This window comes from Cebidichthys violaceus, unplaced genomic scaffold, assembly GCF_023349555.1.
Source record: "Cebidichthys violaceus isolate CVI_PGR_0920_01 unplaced genomic scaffold, fCebVio1.0.p SCAF_42, whole genome shotgun sequence".
In the NCBI taxonomy this organism is placed as follows: Eukaryota; Metazoa; Chordata; class Actinopteri; order Perciformes; family Stichaeidae; genus Cebidichthys; species Cebidichthys violaceus.
In genome coordinates, this window is record NW_027176617.1 from 372,861 (window position 1) to 388,367 (window position 15,507).

The following is a 15,507-nucleotide window of genomic DNA, read 5'->3' on the forward strand; positions in this document are numbered from 1 at the left end:
ACTGCCAGCTGACATTTACCTCAAAACATTTCCACTGCTGCAAGGCAGCTGGCCTTTTTAAATCTGTATAATCAAGTGCACAGTACACATGTGAATGTTGCAGCATGTAGTCACACAACAGACAGGCCTGGAAAAACACGCTTACACCAGATGGGGAGAAAGGTCAGTAGATAAAGGACGTGGAACATATGCAGACTATATATTACTGTAGCAGGCTACAGCCACTTTACACTTTAATCAGAGTGAATAGTTGGTGGCTTTGAACAACCAAAAAACAACTTAAAGCAGCGGGAGCTTTAAGAGTTTTGTGCATTTTCATCAGTGCATCAGAGATAATGGTGGAACCTTTTAATTTAGGAAGTAGTTCTAAAGTCCTCCTGAAAAATCTATGCATATGCAAACCAAAGCTCTTGGTGGTCAAATGAATGTTAATACATAAATTCAAGTGAAACTATTATTAGAATACACATTATATCTACATGTAAGTAATATAAGACTATTAAATATGTGTAACATTTTTAATTATTGATTAGATGACAAAATGGTCTCAATGATGAAATGTAAGTAAACCCTTTAGCACGTAGCCTTGTGATCCTAAGTCACATGCAAATTATTCAACATAAAGCTTAATGTCTAATATGTATCTGAGGCCTTGAAAATATATCTTGATAACCAGTGACAGAGAAAGAGAAAAAGATAGAGAGTAGGTTGTTTAATCTGACTGCTCCTGACAGTACATTGTCAAATAAAGGGTCCGTCCATCAAGGAGAGCGAGGAGGAAAGGAGAAAGTCTACATGTTGTCAGAGGTCTCCCGGCTCTTCACAAGCCTGTCAAACTGCCCACCTCACACAATCTCCTCAAAAATGTCTTCCTCGTTTTGCCAACAAAATGTGCTGCCCACGTGAACCCTCTTCATGTTTTCACTGATGCCGTTTAAGCTGAGTGCTTCTGGCAGCACATGGCAATTCCTATAAGGATGCTGAACATTACCACACACTTTTACGATGAGAACCCACTGTAACTAATGTTTCAGGCATGGGTGATAAATGATGCTACCTAATAGGTGGAAATTGAATTCTTGGTCTAATCAAAATTTTGCAGTTCCCGTCCTGCTTCATTTGCCATTCAAATGCTGCTAAACCCATCCTTTCAAACGGGGATTAAATACGTCTTAAAAAATAATGAAAAACGTAATTTCCAATACTCTTCCCTGTGCTCAGAGATAAACATGGGAGAAAAAGAATCCTTGGGCTGCCAAATAAATCTGCGTCCAGCCAATGGGCTCTAAGCACCTGACAACGAGGAATTGAACTATGGCTGATGCCGTTTATTACCTTCACAAAGGCTTCACCCATATGTACCTATTGTACATATATGTCAAGCTGTACAGATGGAAACAGATTTAAGAGCAGGAGACAATTTAAAATGCTTACATCACCAACACCTCTGTGAACTGTTAATAGAGGATGAATGAGGAGGTGAAAGGAGGAAGAGAAAAAAAAGTGAGGATGACAGGCATTTTCTAACAGGTTAATTACTTGCCTTTAAGGGAGCTTTACTCACACCGATAAGGGTGATGTCTTGTTTAATGATGGGTAACGCGGTAATGACTGCGTATTAGCCTCTAAATGAGGAAACCTGCCAATCTGATCCTCACAACAAGGTAAAATCTCTCCAAGACTCGAGTGACTGAAAAACACAACAGAAACAATCAGAAGACAAAGGAAACAAAGTGCACACATGCCCTCAGGTGTTTTGAGCAATCTAACCTGGGCAACAGGGATATTCTGGATGGGAAACAGCTCTCCACAATAAAGTATAACTGTGACACTGCAGATAAAATGGTCAGCTTCAAACATGTACAGCATTTGTAAGTGCACATGCTGTTTGCAGATAACGAGCTACATGAGTGTGGATATTCCCATCAAACATGCACACACTACATTTTTTTTTTACCGTGGATAAACGTGTGAGGTCTCTATAACGTTCGTACACAGGCTTTGATGCATTATGCAGGAATCTCCTCTTTTCTTCCTATACCGCAACAAATACAGTCTTCAGCAAAACCCACTGCAAGTCCTCAGTGAAGACGCCTCTCAAGAATGACTTATTCACTCTTTCCTATATTTTTTTTATTTAGAGGAGAGTGAAGAGAGAGAGAGAGAGAGAGAGAGAGAGATGGAGAAGACAGAGACGTGAGCTGACATGCATCTGAGGCTGTGAGCCAAAACTTGAACTTGAAACTCAGCTCTCTCACTTCAGCACTGACTGGAGTAGACCAGAAAGGATCTGTATACAGTGTGCTGTATGTCATAAATAATAACTGAGCTCTGCGGTGCTCTCTATACAACAAATGATTAAGGTTTGGGGGCCTTGCACATCAACTCATTAGTATTAGGGCCTTACATTGGCAAGAACCTGGTGATACAATACCCATCAAGATACAAGGGTTACAATTCAATTACAATATATTGCACATTTTTATTCATTTAATTTAAGGAAAACTGTCATAGAATAAACAATATGCTGCCATATGCATATAATCTAAGTTTAAAAAGTACATTTTTATGCAATCAGAACAGCGGGATCTGCATTTGCATTCATCACAGTCCCTGTATTACTTTTTGTGCAATCTGAGCCACTGTCTGCCACGAACCTTTGCATGTAAACTATTAATTAAAAAATCAACAGTGTTTTTGAGAATCTATACAGTATCACAAAACAATATTACGATACTAAAGTAATATCTATATTTCTCAGACTTCTAGTTTAGCATATTAGGTCAAAACAGCCACAAGTTTAATAAAAATCAAGTGAGACTGGAGAACAGCGGGGTTAGAAAAGCATAAGACAGCACAAAACAGAGCACAAGTCCAGTCAAGCGTATGCACATTGTGGAATGACAAAAAGCATACAAATCTCCTTGGAAAGAGCTAAACAAAGTCTCAAGTGGAGTTACTTCATATTTGAATAACCTTGACAAGTTTAATTCTCTCCTCTCTTTAAACACATTTCTACAGCTAATATAACTTGACAGGAAGTACTTAATTTAATCATTTTGTGTTCATCTATGAAACATTAGCAAAAAAAGAGTTTTGAGTCTCTTGTGCATGGATATCTCATCATCTCAACTAAGAACATATGTTTGTATACATGGTACAGTAACCACACCGTGCATAACAGACGCACACATTCCCTTTGATCAATTTTTCATCAGTACTCATGTTAGAGCGAGAGCCAGAATGTATGTGTGGTACGCTGGTCTTCTTATTTAGGGAAGCTGATAAATGATAGATTTGTTTACATGCAAGGTGTCTTGCTAAAGTGAAAGTCTCAAGCAGGTGTTCGGGCATATGTGCAACATGGTTTTTTTATTATTTAAAGTTAATTTAATCAGGTTGGTTGGCAACAAATGTGTTTTTTTCTGGAATCGCCTGGAATGAGTTAAAGAGCCTTTTGAGGACAAGTGGGAATATATACGCTGCACTCTGCAGCTACAGTATGGAGCTTTCTGTTATTTGTTTGTTTAGAGTTTGTATGTGACATTTCTGTATATAATAAACCTCCATATTTTAAGGCTTTTACAGGTAGATGGACAAGACAAGATCATAAAACTGAGGTTACATGTACATTAACTCATTGTTACTGCTGATATAATATCTGTATTTTATGAAGTAATTTGTAGTTTGTTGTTTGGGATTTTGGCCCACCACCCACAAATAATCCTATTTCTGTGAAGTGTTAGTCTGTGAAAATCTTAATATATTATTTTCTGAAGTACATTTTTAAAAGACTTATTTTGGTTTGACATTTTACAACAATCTCAACGGAGTGGAGACTCAGCAGAGTCTTAAAAGTGTCAAACAGAGACAGTGTCTTTGTTAGACCTAACAAGAGATTTCTTGTCTGGGAGTTAACTTTCAACACACTCCATTCTAACAATTAAATCATTGTTTATCAAAATCCTGATCAGTTTGTCAACTAGATGCCTACATTATATACCTTTCTTCTCCCTTTTGGTTTTAAGAATGACTGATATTGTTTATAATGTTGCTTTTATTTCTATGGATCACTTTTTATTTCTCAGGCTTGCCATCTTATTGAAGAATTACACTCTTTTATTACTCTATTTATTTGGTATTTAACCAGGAAGTCCCTTGAGATTAAAATGTCTTTTTCAAGCGAGACCTGGACAAGAAAGCACATGATTACAATGTTACAAAACAGGCACGGTTAAGTAAAAAATAGAGTATGTTACAAACAGACAAGGTGACAATGAGTCCACCTTAGGAGTAGCAATTGCAGTCTTCAGGTACACAGTTTTTTATCAGAGCTTTGAACTCATTAAATCATTAAGCTGCAGTGTGCTCTGAAGGTTATTCCACAACGCAATATATGAGAAAGCTTTTCTACAAAGTTCTGAGCAAATCCTGGGTACCCGGTAGAGTCGCCATCTAGGGGAGCGAAACATCATAACAGATGTTGTTGAGTGATAGGAAATTAGTTTACCCACTATAGCTATGATGATGTCTCCTTAGGCTTAATGAAGGCCAGTAAACCAGGTCATAAAGTACACAGTGATAAGTATGTGACAATGAGTTGAATGTAAAACGTAGAGAATTGTGATACACAGAGTCGAGGCATCTTCGTGTCTGCTCTGCTCTCACAGGAGAAATATCTGATTTTGTCTCCTTGGAATTATGCCATCCCTAACCTTTGCCTTTATTTAGCAACCTCATTTCCTACTAGCACGGCTCGGCAACAATAGAGAAGCTTCCAGCTGCAGGGGGTGTTTGGAATGTGTGTGTGTGGTTAAGAGGCAGCCAAGTGGGATAATGGAACTATTGTATGAATCTAAAAATGTGATTCCTTCACTTCCCCAAGAGCCGGCCTACTGTCATCCTGTGGTGAACGGGTAAATGGAAGCGAGGGACTGAGATATTCTGGGTCTGTGTGTGCAAGTGAGGCTGCAGCAAAGTGGTTACAACTCGTATTCTATTTATTCCTCCAATTTGTAGTTCATGACCCTGATAAAGCCACTATATTAAATAATTTAGAAATGTGAGTTAATGCAGACAGCCCTCTTGCTCCTCCTTCCTTTGGTTTACCAAAAATGATGAAAAACAGCTGTTGCCGTCTTGTGGGTGAAAATGTCTAATTTAGGAAGCAAACGATACTACATAGAGCTGCTGAAGATAAGTTCAGCAAAGGTTCAACACAACAGTTAATAAAAAGATAAGGCTACAGGGGCGCATAATTATCAAAACTGAATGCTTTCTAAATAAAACTAAATAATTTCCCAGGTCAATTTTGAACATGTCAAGCTAAAGGCTGGAAGTTGGTGTTAAAAGCATAAACCCATCAAGCCCAGTGTCAAAAGCACAGCATGATTTCAGAGACACAGTAAACGTTATCAACCAGGTGATCCTTTCAGACTATTATTTTTAAATTGCTACCTCCAGCAGGAAAATGCACTTCTTTTTCATATATTTTGAGATATAATTAATAACTAATAATTATAATACATTTTCTGTTATTTCAATGCACTGCAGAGTTCCAATACATCAATTCAACAGATCGCCTTAAGTTCATGCTGACAGGATGTTCACAACATTATCCATTTCCTGACAGGAAAAGCAAAAAAAACAAAAGCCATGATAAATTATAACATGCTGTGGAGGATTCAAGTAAGTTTTGTTGCTCTCCAACCTGAGGTTGTCATGGTAAAGTGCTATATTCTAGTCTATACCGCAGAGAACACTTTAGATGCGCCTCTTGTGCACTTAACTGCAATTTCCATTTCAATGACATTTCGATCATGTCACTGCAAACAGGCCATGTAAGCAAACAAGTGAAAGGGTTTTGTTCTTATACAAATCATTCCTTGTTCAGCCTGAAGGATTGTCATCTTGAAATAGTTATACTGTACTTTTCCAGTTATTGATTTTAAGGTGTCATGGTAATGATGTGAAACTAAAAAGGAGTCGTAATGCCAAGATGATTTTTTCTCTGTTAGCTCCTCACTTCCAGCTCTGTGGGTGAACTATCGGGCAGAGAGCTTGTTCTTCTCATCTGCACTGAAGTCTTCCACTAAATATTTCAAGGGTGTTTTTGTGAGACCCTGACAGAGATCTCAAAAGCTATCAGTAACATCTCTTTGTTTTGCCAAGCTCCACTACTCTTCTCTGTCACTGCGTATTTCTCACATAGTCTCCTCATCCCTCTTTTGCTGCTTTTTTCTCTCTCTCTTTCTCCCCTCATTTATCTGCAGTCAAAGCGTGCCCTCTTGTTAGCCCCAGCATGAATTGTGAAAAAGCCCTGATCTGGGCCAGGAGAGAATGTTGCAAAGAGCATTTGCACAGAGATAAGACAACATCACACAGGAGCATGCACACACAAGCTAACACACACACAGAGAACGCCCCTGGGCATGTGTTACTCCATACTGTACTCCTTTCTTTCATATTATCTAATCTTCCCTGTATTATTTCACTATATGTCCTTCTTCTCTAATGCTATCGGCCATACATATTACTCTATGTTCTGGGGTATTAGAGTTCAACTATTGCATCAAGGTAAGGTTTTAGCAAAAGCCTCACACCTTGGGATGAAACCCTTGATTAGTAGCTCAGTGATGATGCTGTATTGTAAATCCATCTGTTGTTTTTGTTGTATCTGACTTCTATTTGGGCCACACGCAGTTACCTGGTACACAGCGGTAAAGTCTTCCCTCCCCCACAGCAACCTGTTTTGTTCTTTCCTTTTGCTTTTTCGTACTGACCCCCCCCCCACACACACACACACACACACACACACACACACACACACACACACACACACACACACACACACACTTACAAATCTGTAAATATATACAACAAAACCAAGACCAGGTACATCGACTGATATCCTCATGTACATACATGACATGCAGAAACATATTCACTCACTCACATAGATGTGCACATGATATAACACCTTCTTTTCTGCAGAGTAAGGTACATAGTCACAGAGACGAATATGGAGGGATAGTCCAAATGAGTAGTCCTTGAGGGGTTTATCTGTCTCTGGCTGCCCGAGTTATTTACCCTTACATAAGGCTGCAGGCGGGGGGGCTGGACGACAGAGGGAGAGAACAGGCAGAAGAAAGCCTTGGAAATGTTATAGGAACCCGAGCAGCAGGCACAGAAGTGCTGATGGCCTCAGCATGTGGACAAACCAAGAAAAACTCCCTTTATACTGCAGAAATACAGACAGACAGACATGCACAGACTTGCTTGAGTATGAAGCTAACAGAAACACAAATGCAAAGAACTGTATACATGCAAAGAAAATGTTAAACTCACAGGACCCACCAGTATACACTCTGTAACAGACTCCCTATCTGTCTGAGTCTGTAAATACTGTCTGTTCAACCATGGACCTAATTAGAGAAACTCTCCGGCTGACCACACTATTACTTTTTTCTCCATTTCCCAGAGGAGTGGGAGGAGAGGAGAGAAGGAAGCAACAACCCACCTGCTGAGGTACATCACACAGTGATGGAAAGTGCAATTTCTAAACCATCTGTGAGCAGGATTTGAGATAAAAACACTGATAATATCTGCGTCTTTTTCAACTTGAAAAAAGATAATGCTTTACAATAGATAGATGTCTGTATGAGAATGCATGGTGGTCTTTGTTCAACTGTGTGTGTGTGTGTGTGTGTGTGTGTGTGTGTGTGTGTGTGTGTGTGTGTGTGTGTGTGTGTGTGTGTGTGTACAAGCATTTGTGAGTGTGTTATTGTATGTCTTTGTGTGCAGTATAATTTAAGACTGTCTGTCATCTTGGTCCTCCAGTTTTACATCATCCCCAGGCACATTTGAGGGGGTGTTTGAAATCATCTGACAGACTTAAATTCAGATTCATCCCTCTCACTCTTACTTCACCACTGAAGTAACTGGAGCACACCCTTAACACAAAACAACTGCCATAACTCTGTGTATGAAATTATATACCAGTCACTATTGTCCCTTTAATTACAATTATTATGCTGCTTGTGGATCTGTCTTTTTATTATTCTCCTGTCATGCCGCACAGCTCGCAGCATAATTTCTCAGCATGATGAGAAGAGGGAGCTTATTTGTAGCTGTGATACTGACTGGGTCGTCACCATTATGGAGATATTAATTGATGTATGTATGGCTTGGTGATGGGATAATTCTCACTAAGGTGTTCGGATGCATCAATAATTCTAATGATGACTGAGCAGGAATCCTGGTGCTCCAAGTTTTGCGTACGCCGGTTATGACCTCATTCTGATTAGGATAATCAGGAAAAAGACAGTTTGCGAAGCTCAGCCCCTTCACTGTTGCTTTTGTCTGTTAGGCTTTTTGTTTTTTGCACATATGCAGTTTACAATGACAGTGGGTGGCAGATTTACCACTCATGATTTTTAATAACTTTTCAAACAATGGATGCTTGATTTCAAACGGTGGACAAAATCAGGCTTCTCATTAGTCACAACAATCAATTTCACCAGCTGAAAGTGTTGGCAGGTTTTATCGACTGTAGCTAGTGAGCTAATTAAGCTAAGTTGGTTAAAAACACCCTCTCTGATTGACTTTTTAATGTTTCCTGCTGACTCATATTAATACAAAATCCCTGAAATAGGTTCCGTAAATATCTACCTAATGGCTACATACATGGTATCTTGCAAAAATACTGAGGCTAAAGTCAACAGATAAAATAAATCAGCATCCTCGCCAGTGCTGTTCATACTTTTCAAACAGTATATTTTCACAGACCTGTAGAACCTGTATGGTTGCTACGCTATGATTGGGCGATAAACTGTTCGGAGGAGGGGTTTCACGAACCGTCACTTCAAATACACGTAATATCTCCTCTTATAGGTTAAGATGATATCATCCAGATGTTGTGTATCTGTCTTCAGACTCTATTCAACTGCATCCCTGTCTACATGTCTGGTACATGATACTAGATTAGAAATAAAGCACCAATATTGTTCAAATGATAAGTGAGTTATTTAGTAAACATGGGGTTGTGGTACTGATAATCCCACTAAATTAAATTTGTTAATCTGCACTGAAACCTCGCTGAATGCATGGAATCAAAACCCCGAACAATATGTTGCAGCACTTATTGTATGTGAAAAGGTCCTAGTTTTTCCAGTATCTGGAATTGTTTTTAAAAGAATTTAACGTCCTGTCCTCCAGATAGGCTAGAGATTCTCCAGTCCTGCAGTGTGTGAACTCTGTGCAACTGTATCAACCACCACTAATTAGCAAAGTCCCAGATAATGTGGAGGCCCGTCTTACTCTCGTCTAGATTTTTTGTTATTCCTTTTCATTATCTGTGATGTGCTTTTTGTTTTGGCTCAGTCTTTTTAATTCCACCTCTTTACCAATATTCTCTTTCTATTATTCTCGAGTCACTCTCATTCTTGGTCTCGTCACCCACTCCCCTCCCCTTCATCCTCCACCTACTATCTTTGCTTTCTCTGCTGTCTTTTTTCACTCTCTCGTCGTCCTCTTTCCCTGTTCATTTTTCATCTAGCCTCGTAATTTTTGTGCCCTCCTTTACTTCTCTCACTTCTTTTCTTATTCCACCCAACCACCTATAATCCCCCCCCCCCCACCTCCTCTGTCTCTCCCCTTCTTTCAGTCTTTTATCACTGCTCTTCCTCCCTTTGTCTCCACTCTCTTCCTCCTTTTGTGGAACGTGTTGAATCCCAAAAGCATTTTCGCTAGTTAGTGTAGAGACTGCTGAGAAACCCTGGCAGTAGTACAGTTGAGTAAACAATATGAGTGTTGAGAGGGGAGACAACATGCCCAGGGTTTTCCAGCAACACCTGTTAAGCCAGGTGGACACTGCTCGCAACCCAGAGTGAAAATAAAGGTGGTTGGAAAGCATTGTAGAAGAAGTGAAGAGAGATAATCTGTCATCCATCTGAAAACTTTTTTAAATAAATCCCAAGGTGTTCCTGCAACCCTGGAGGATAAGTGGGTAAAACAAAATGGATGGATAAATGGACTAAATATTTTAATCCAATCACTGCATGAAAAAAATGTAGTATTGTAGTATAGTTGTAGTATATACGTGTGTGTATTCTATTTTTGCAACTACCCGTCACAATATTTGCGGCCATGAAACAAGTCTCAACATGTATGTAACTGCACACATGCATCAGTTATGCAACAGCTATACAAAGATTTCCACATGGAACTGAAATATCGACACAGATTGAATTACAATTTCATGTCACGCGCAATAAAAAGAATGAAACACGTGGCGTTAAAATGTAATTATTATGTCTCGTGAACATCAAGCTGTGCTCTGTCCTTGACTTTATCCTTTGACAGCACCGATTCTTTCATCTCTTGAAGAAAATCCATCTTTAAAGACAATTAATGCCATAAATCCCAGTCTTTTAACCCTCCTTTGGTAGCTTCAAAGGAAGCGTGACCTCCGTGGAAATGAACAGACAAATTAAGATACGTCTGGCTGTGTACACATTGTCTGTGTTTACATGCTGTGTGAGCGATGTTTGAATAGGCTAATTAGCAAGCTAACTGCATTTTGGTTATGTATGCATGGAGAAATGAGTGCATGCACAGAAGAAATGCATACACACACACACACACACACACACACACACACACACACACACACACACACACACACACACACACACACACACACACACACAAGTCTCTCAGTCACAAAAGACAATGGATAAAAAGTCAACACAAGATTCAAACATTGTCACTTGGCAGCAACCTTGACACTTACAGTAAACTTTTCAGCAAAAGCAAACATTTGGGTTAACCTAAAAATGAACTAAGCACCCTCTGTGCTGCCACCTGCAAACTGCTACCGTTTCCATTCCTCAATCACCAATTTCGTATCAGAATGAGTAGACTGCAAGCCAATTACCAATTTTAAAATGTCAGCCATACACAAATCTCTTGTCATTAGCCTTCAAACACATACATGTATATACCTTAGATAGAGTATGATGATATCATAATGAACAATTTTAAAACCCATTAAATACTGTTTTATGAATAGAGCTGAATATTCCTACATATTTTAAGCCATGTGTAGAAATGCAAGGCAAGTGAATGAACCTTTAGGAATAAGCATTTTCAGTTTCTTTTTCACAATCCTCTCAGCAATATGTCTTTTTTGATTTAGCCCTGAAAACTTCTTCGAGAAAAAATAAGTGTTTCTTCTGGCAGCATTAAAAGTTGAGTTTGCCTGTGGCTTAAGCCATCAGAGACAGTTTAGGAGCCAGCTACTGAACCATATTTCAATAGTCCAGACCCCACTCATTAAAGCAGCACAAAAGACTAATCACATCTGCAGCGCTTAGATTTACATGCAATTAAAGTTTCATGTGAACCCAGATAAACCAGACAGGAGGAGAGCAGAGGAAAGGAAGAGGAGGAGGAGGAGGAGGAGAGATGAGGAGTGCTGTAGAATACAGAGGAGAGAAGATTAAGGAACAGATGAGACACCAGCAGAAAAGAGAGCAGCTGTGTACAGCAATGAGGCACAAAAAGAAAAAACGGTGGGGACAGAAAGGGGGAGGGGGGAGGAGACAAGGAGAAGAGCAGAGAGGAGAGGAGAGGTGAAGCAAGCCATCATTTGGCAGAAGTGATGACACAGCACATCCATCTCAGTGGCAGGCGCCTGCTGTTGCTCCTTTACAGAGGACACAAACTAACAGCGAGAGAGAGCTCTGCCCCGGCATTACTCTGTGATAATTCCACACTGAATCAAGCTGCAGGAACAGAGATTAAAAAGTGCTACTGATTGTCTTATCTAAAAATATTACTGTCTTACAAGTGAAAGGGCTTTAAATAGTCCGTAACTGTGCTCTATTTTTGTATCAATCGGTGTAGCATTATGTAATTGTATATTACAATTATTTGTTGCAATTTTTAATCAGCAAAATGAGCCCTGTAAGCCTTTTATTTGATGTTTTAATGAGTTTATATCATAAATTATTCTTGCTGATCTGGCATTGTTTGGGCATGTTCCTTTGAAATCGAGACCAAAGTACTAATCACAACTCATGAAATGGAAGTATGACAAACAAATGTTCTTCCGCTTGATTAATCCATCCTTTCTTCATTTGTTCAGTCTCCATTTGTATTTCTGTAAAAGCTGTTGTTCAGCTGAGACTATTGACTTCTTTCCTCAGATGCTGCATTTGGTTATGTAACATTTCGGTTAGTAAATCGGTGATCGTAGCCTGCAGCCACTTGATATTTCTGTTTGAAAGCACTGCTCTATAAGACGGTAATGTGATGGATGTGTCTTGACAAGTAACAAACTGGTCAAGTGCAGCCAAGAACTAGAGCTAAACATGTGAAAGCAAAATGCATAAACAATAAACTAGTGTTTTATTCAGCCAAATAATTGAACTCGCAATGATGTAATTATTTTCAAAAAGCCCACATTCATAAACACAATTACAATAGGTATCTACTGTGGGTGGGTGAGTCAGTGTGTGATCATTCACTCGTCACCCAGACACACAAAAGGTTTCCACGTGAGTTATATGCAAGGTTGGGCAGTAAATAACATCCTGAAAATAACAAGAGGGGAAAAGGGGAATGAAAGTGAAAAGAGGGGGGGATGGTGCAATAATAATGAAAGCAATAAAAGGAGACCCATTTTCCCAGATGTGATCTGTGCCTCAGTCAAGGCAGTGTGTGTGTGTGTGTGTGTGTGTGTGTGTATAGGGATGTGTGTGAGAGAGATTTTTTTGTGTGTACTTTCCCACTGAGCTCTCAGATGAGTCAAAATGAGTCACATCATTTTATCAATCACCCACTTACAGTACAGCGATCCTTTGGTTTTGTGTGTGCGCGTTGGTCGAGGCCAGAATAAAGTCAAACATTAAAACTGCAGAGCAGTCCCACACACTTTCACCCACTGAATAACTGATACACTCCACACTACAACGTTATTCCTTTACCGTAATCCCTTCACTGCCCTGCAAAGTTACTGCTATAGACACAGGCTCTGCAAACATTAAGTAGATACTCACTTACACTTACAAAAGGCAGCCAGTACAATATTTCAGTTATTATTTAACCAATAATAGTTCAATAATAATGATAATAACAATAACATTTTCTCTGTTTTTATGGTTATGGTTAAACCACACAGGCTGTATTGTCTGTCCAGAATAACAATGAAATACTCATCAGTACACAACATTAGTGAATAACATCAGCAGGTCATCTGGTCTTCTCCTGTCAGCGAAAAGATACAACTGGCCTGGTAGTCGATCGATGCACAGCTCCTCTCCAATAGATCGACAGCTGGAGGCGCTCCAGGGAATATGTAAACACAGTCACGCATGCTCCGACACACTCCCACATTACACACCACCCCAAGCTCTGTTTCCAATATGTAAACATGTACAAATATGCACACACATGCATGTGTTATCTCTCTTTTACTTTGACTACAGTAGATATCATCTTTTCTTATGCATGCTGTGTTACACAATCAAACTCTTGGCATCTTCACTCCCACTCACCATCTTTCTGCTGTCACACACACTTTACATTCCTACTGCCACTATAAAGTGCAAGTCCTTGTTTCACGTATTAACAATAATAAAATGTATTTGTTGTCACATTGCCTTGTCCTCCTTCTGGTTTGGCCAGGTTTCCTTTCAAAATAAAGACCCTCTATTTGAGTGCATAAGGGCTGGGTTTCAAACAAACCTTTTGCCACGAAGACATCTGGCACACCGAAACACACACAGATCACCACTCCCAATGACAAAAGAAAAAAAAGTCACTTACAAGAGTTCCTTTGGCTCCCGTCTGTAGCACCAGGCGAAGTGGACATCCCAGCAGGATGCTTTGTGCCCTCACGAGATAACCAAATGGGAGGGAGAGGGAGGCAGACAGCACGACGATAGTACACCAAAAACTCCACCGATCACAACAACACCTTCCCACCACACATCCTCACGCTGTCTCTCACGCTTCACACATGCTTCTCCATACAAAAGATGCTCCAGAAAGGCTCACACGCACATTCCTCTTTGCAGATCAGCTCGCACACTCCAACAACGAGCGTTCTCAAGAACCTGGCACCCACGAAACCCGCACACACGTGCACGTATGTATGGATCGGCGCTATACCAGTGTCTAGCTCCGATGTGGAGACTGCTGAGGCTGACAGTGGAGAGAGAGAGAGAGAGAGAGAGAGAGAGAGAGAGAGAGAGAGAGAGAGAGAGAGAGGAGCGAAGACGAGTGGAGCATACCACTGGCTGCTACTGAGAGAGGGAGGAGGGGGACCGGAGGAGAGAAGAGAGGATGAGGAGAGGGGGTGGGAGAGAGGGGGTGTGCTTAGGGAGGAAGGGGAAAAAGGAGCACAGATGATTAGGAGTTTGTGAGCTGCGTATGTTTCTATAACCTATGAACACATTTGCCCCTGACCTTTAAACACACACTAATGTCTCTTAACCCAGTCTGCATGCTTTGTTCACCTTCTTTGTTGATATGACTCAGTGGCTGGAGGAGCAAGCTATTTTCATAAATAAGGATGAATGTCTAATAAAGTGGAAACAGAGTAAAGATGTCAAAGCAACTAAGTAGAACCATTTTTCAAAGGTGAGGTTTCTCTTTTCTGCTTTTATCATGTGCACGCACACAAACAGCCTTGTACACAATTCATTTTGGTCAAAAGTGAAACACACTTGCGCCCACACCCACTCTGTCTGCCTCCACTGCCTGAGGGGGAGAAATAATAATCCTCCTCATTAGCATGATGAGCATCACAGTTTCACCTTGCTCTGTCTCCTTCTCTCATGTCCTTCACTAACTCCTCCCCTCTCTTTCCTCCTCGGAGATGCCCCGCTCTTTACCAATGCATGTCAAGTGGAATTGAAAGGAACACATAAAGACACATTGATGATGTATCAATCTTGTAAATGTTAGAAGCAGCACAGTAGAGAAAAATCCACTGCAAATAGGCCCTGAATAATGCATATCTACAATCAAACAACATAGGACTTAAAAGTCAAAAAAGGGTAGTGAGTCACTCTGAAGAGATATCAAACCCTCAAGCTTAAGTACACACACACAGACACACACACACACACCAAATCCACATTATGTCAACCCTAGCCTTCATCTTGATGACACATCATAGCCCTCAATGCCTGAGGGGCCGTTGTGAAGGAAAAATAAGAAACAAACACCAGCAGCCACAATCAATAGCGTTTGGATACAGCTGTCACACTGCAGGAAACCCAACGGAAATATCATAAGCTCCTTAATTAGCTATGGGTGATTATAACTGCGCCACAGAATGAGCTGGGAGGGGGGAAAAGTGCATCGGCTGGACTTTAGGATGGACTCTTGGAACATGACATCATGCAGTGCAAGAAGACACATTATTAAAAAGGTAGTTGATGGCCTCAGTTAAGAACATGAAGAAAAATACTTAAACAGTTCATTAGAAATAACACT

The 15,507-nt window shown here is 40.1% G+C and overlaps 1 protein-coding gene across 1 annotated transcript in view; it reads right to left on the minus strand.

The window, feature by feature from the left end:
- The window catches only part of dtnbp1b (dystrobrevin binding protein 1b), a 31,214-nt gene extending 17,012 nt beyond the window's left edge, over positions 1 to 14,202 (minus strand). Inside the window, exon 1 of the mRNA XM_068728613.1 lies at positions 13,831 to 14,202. Coding sequence (XP_068584714.1) covers positions 13,831 to 13,876 — 46 coding nt within the window. The 5' untranslated portion in view covers positions 13,877 to 14,202. The remainder of the gene's footprint in view (positions 1 to 13,830) is intronic.
- Between the last annotated feature and the right edge of the window lie 1,305 nt (positions 14,203 to 15,507).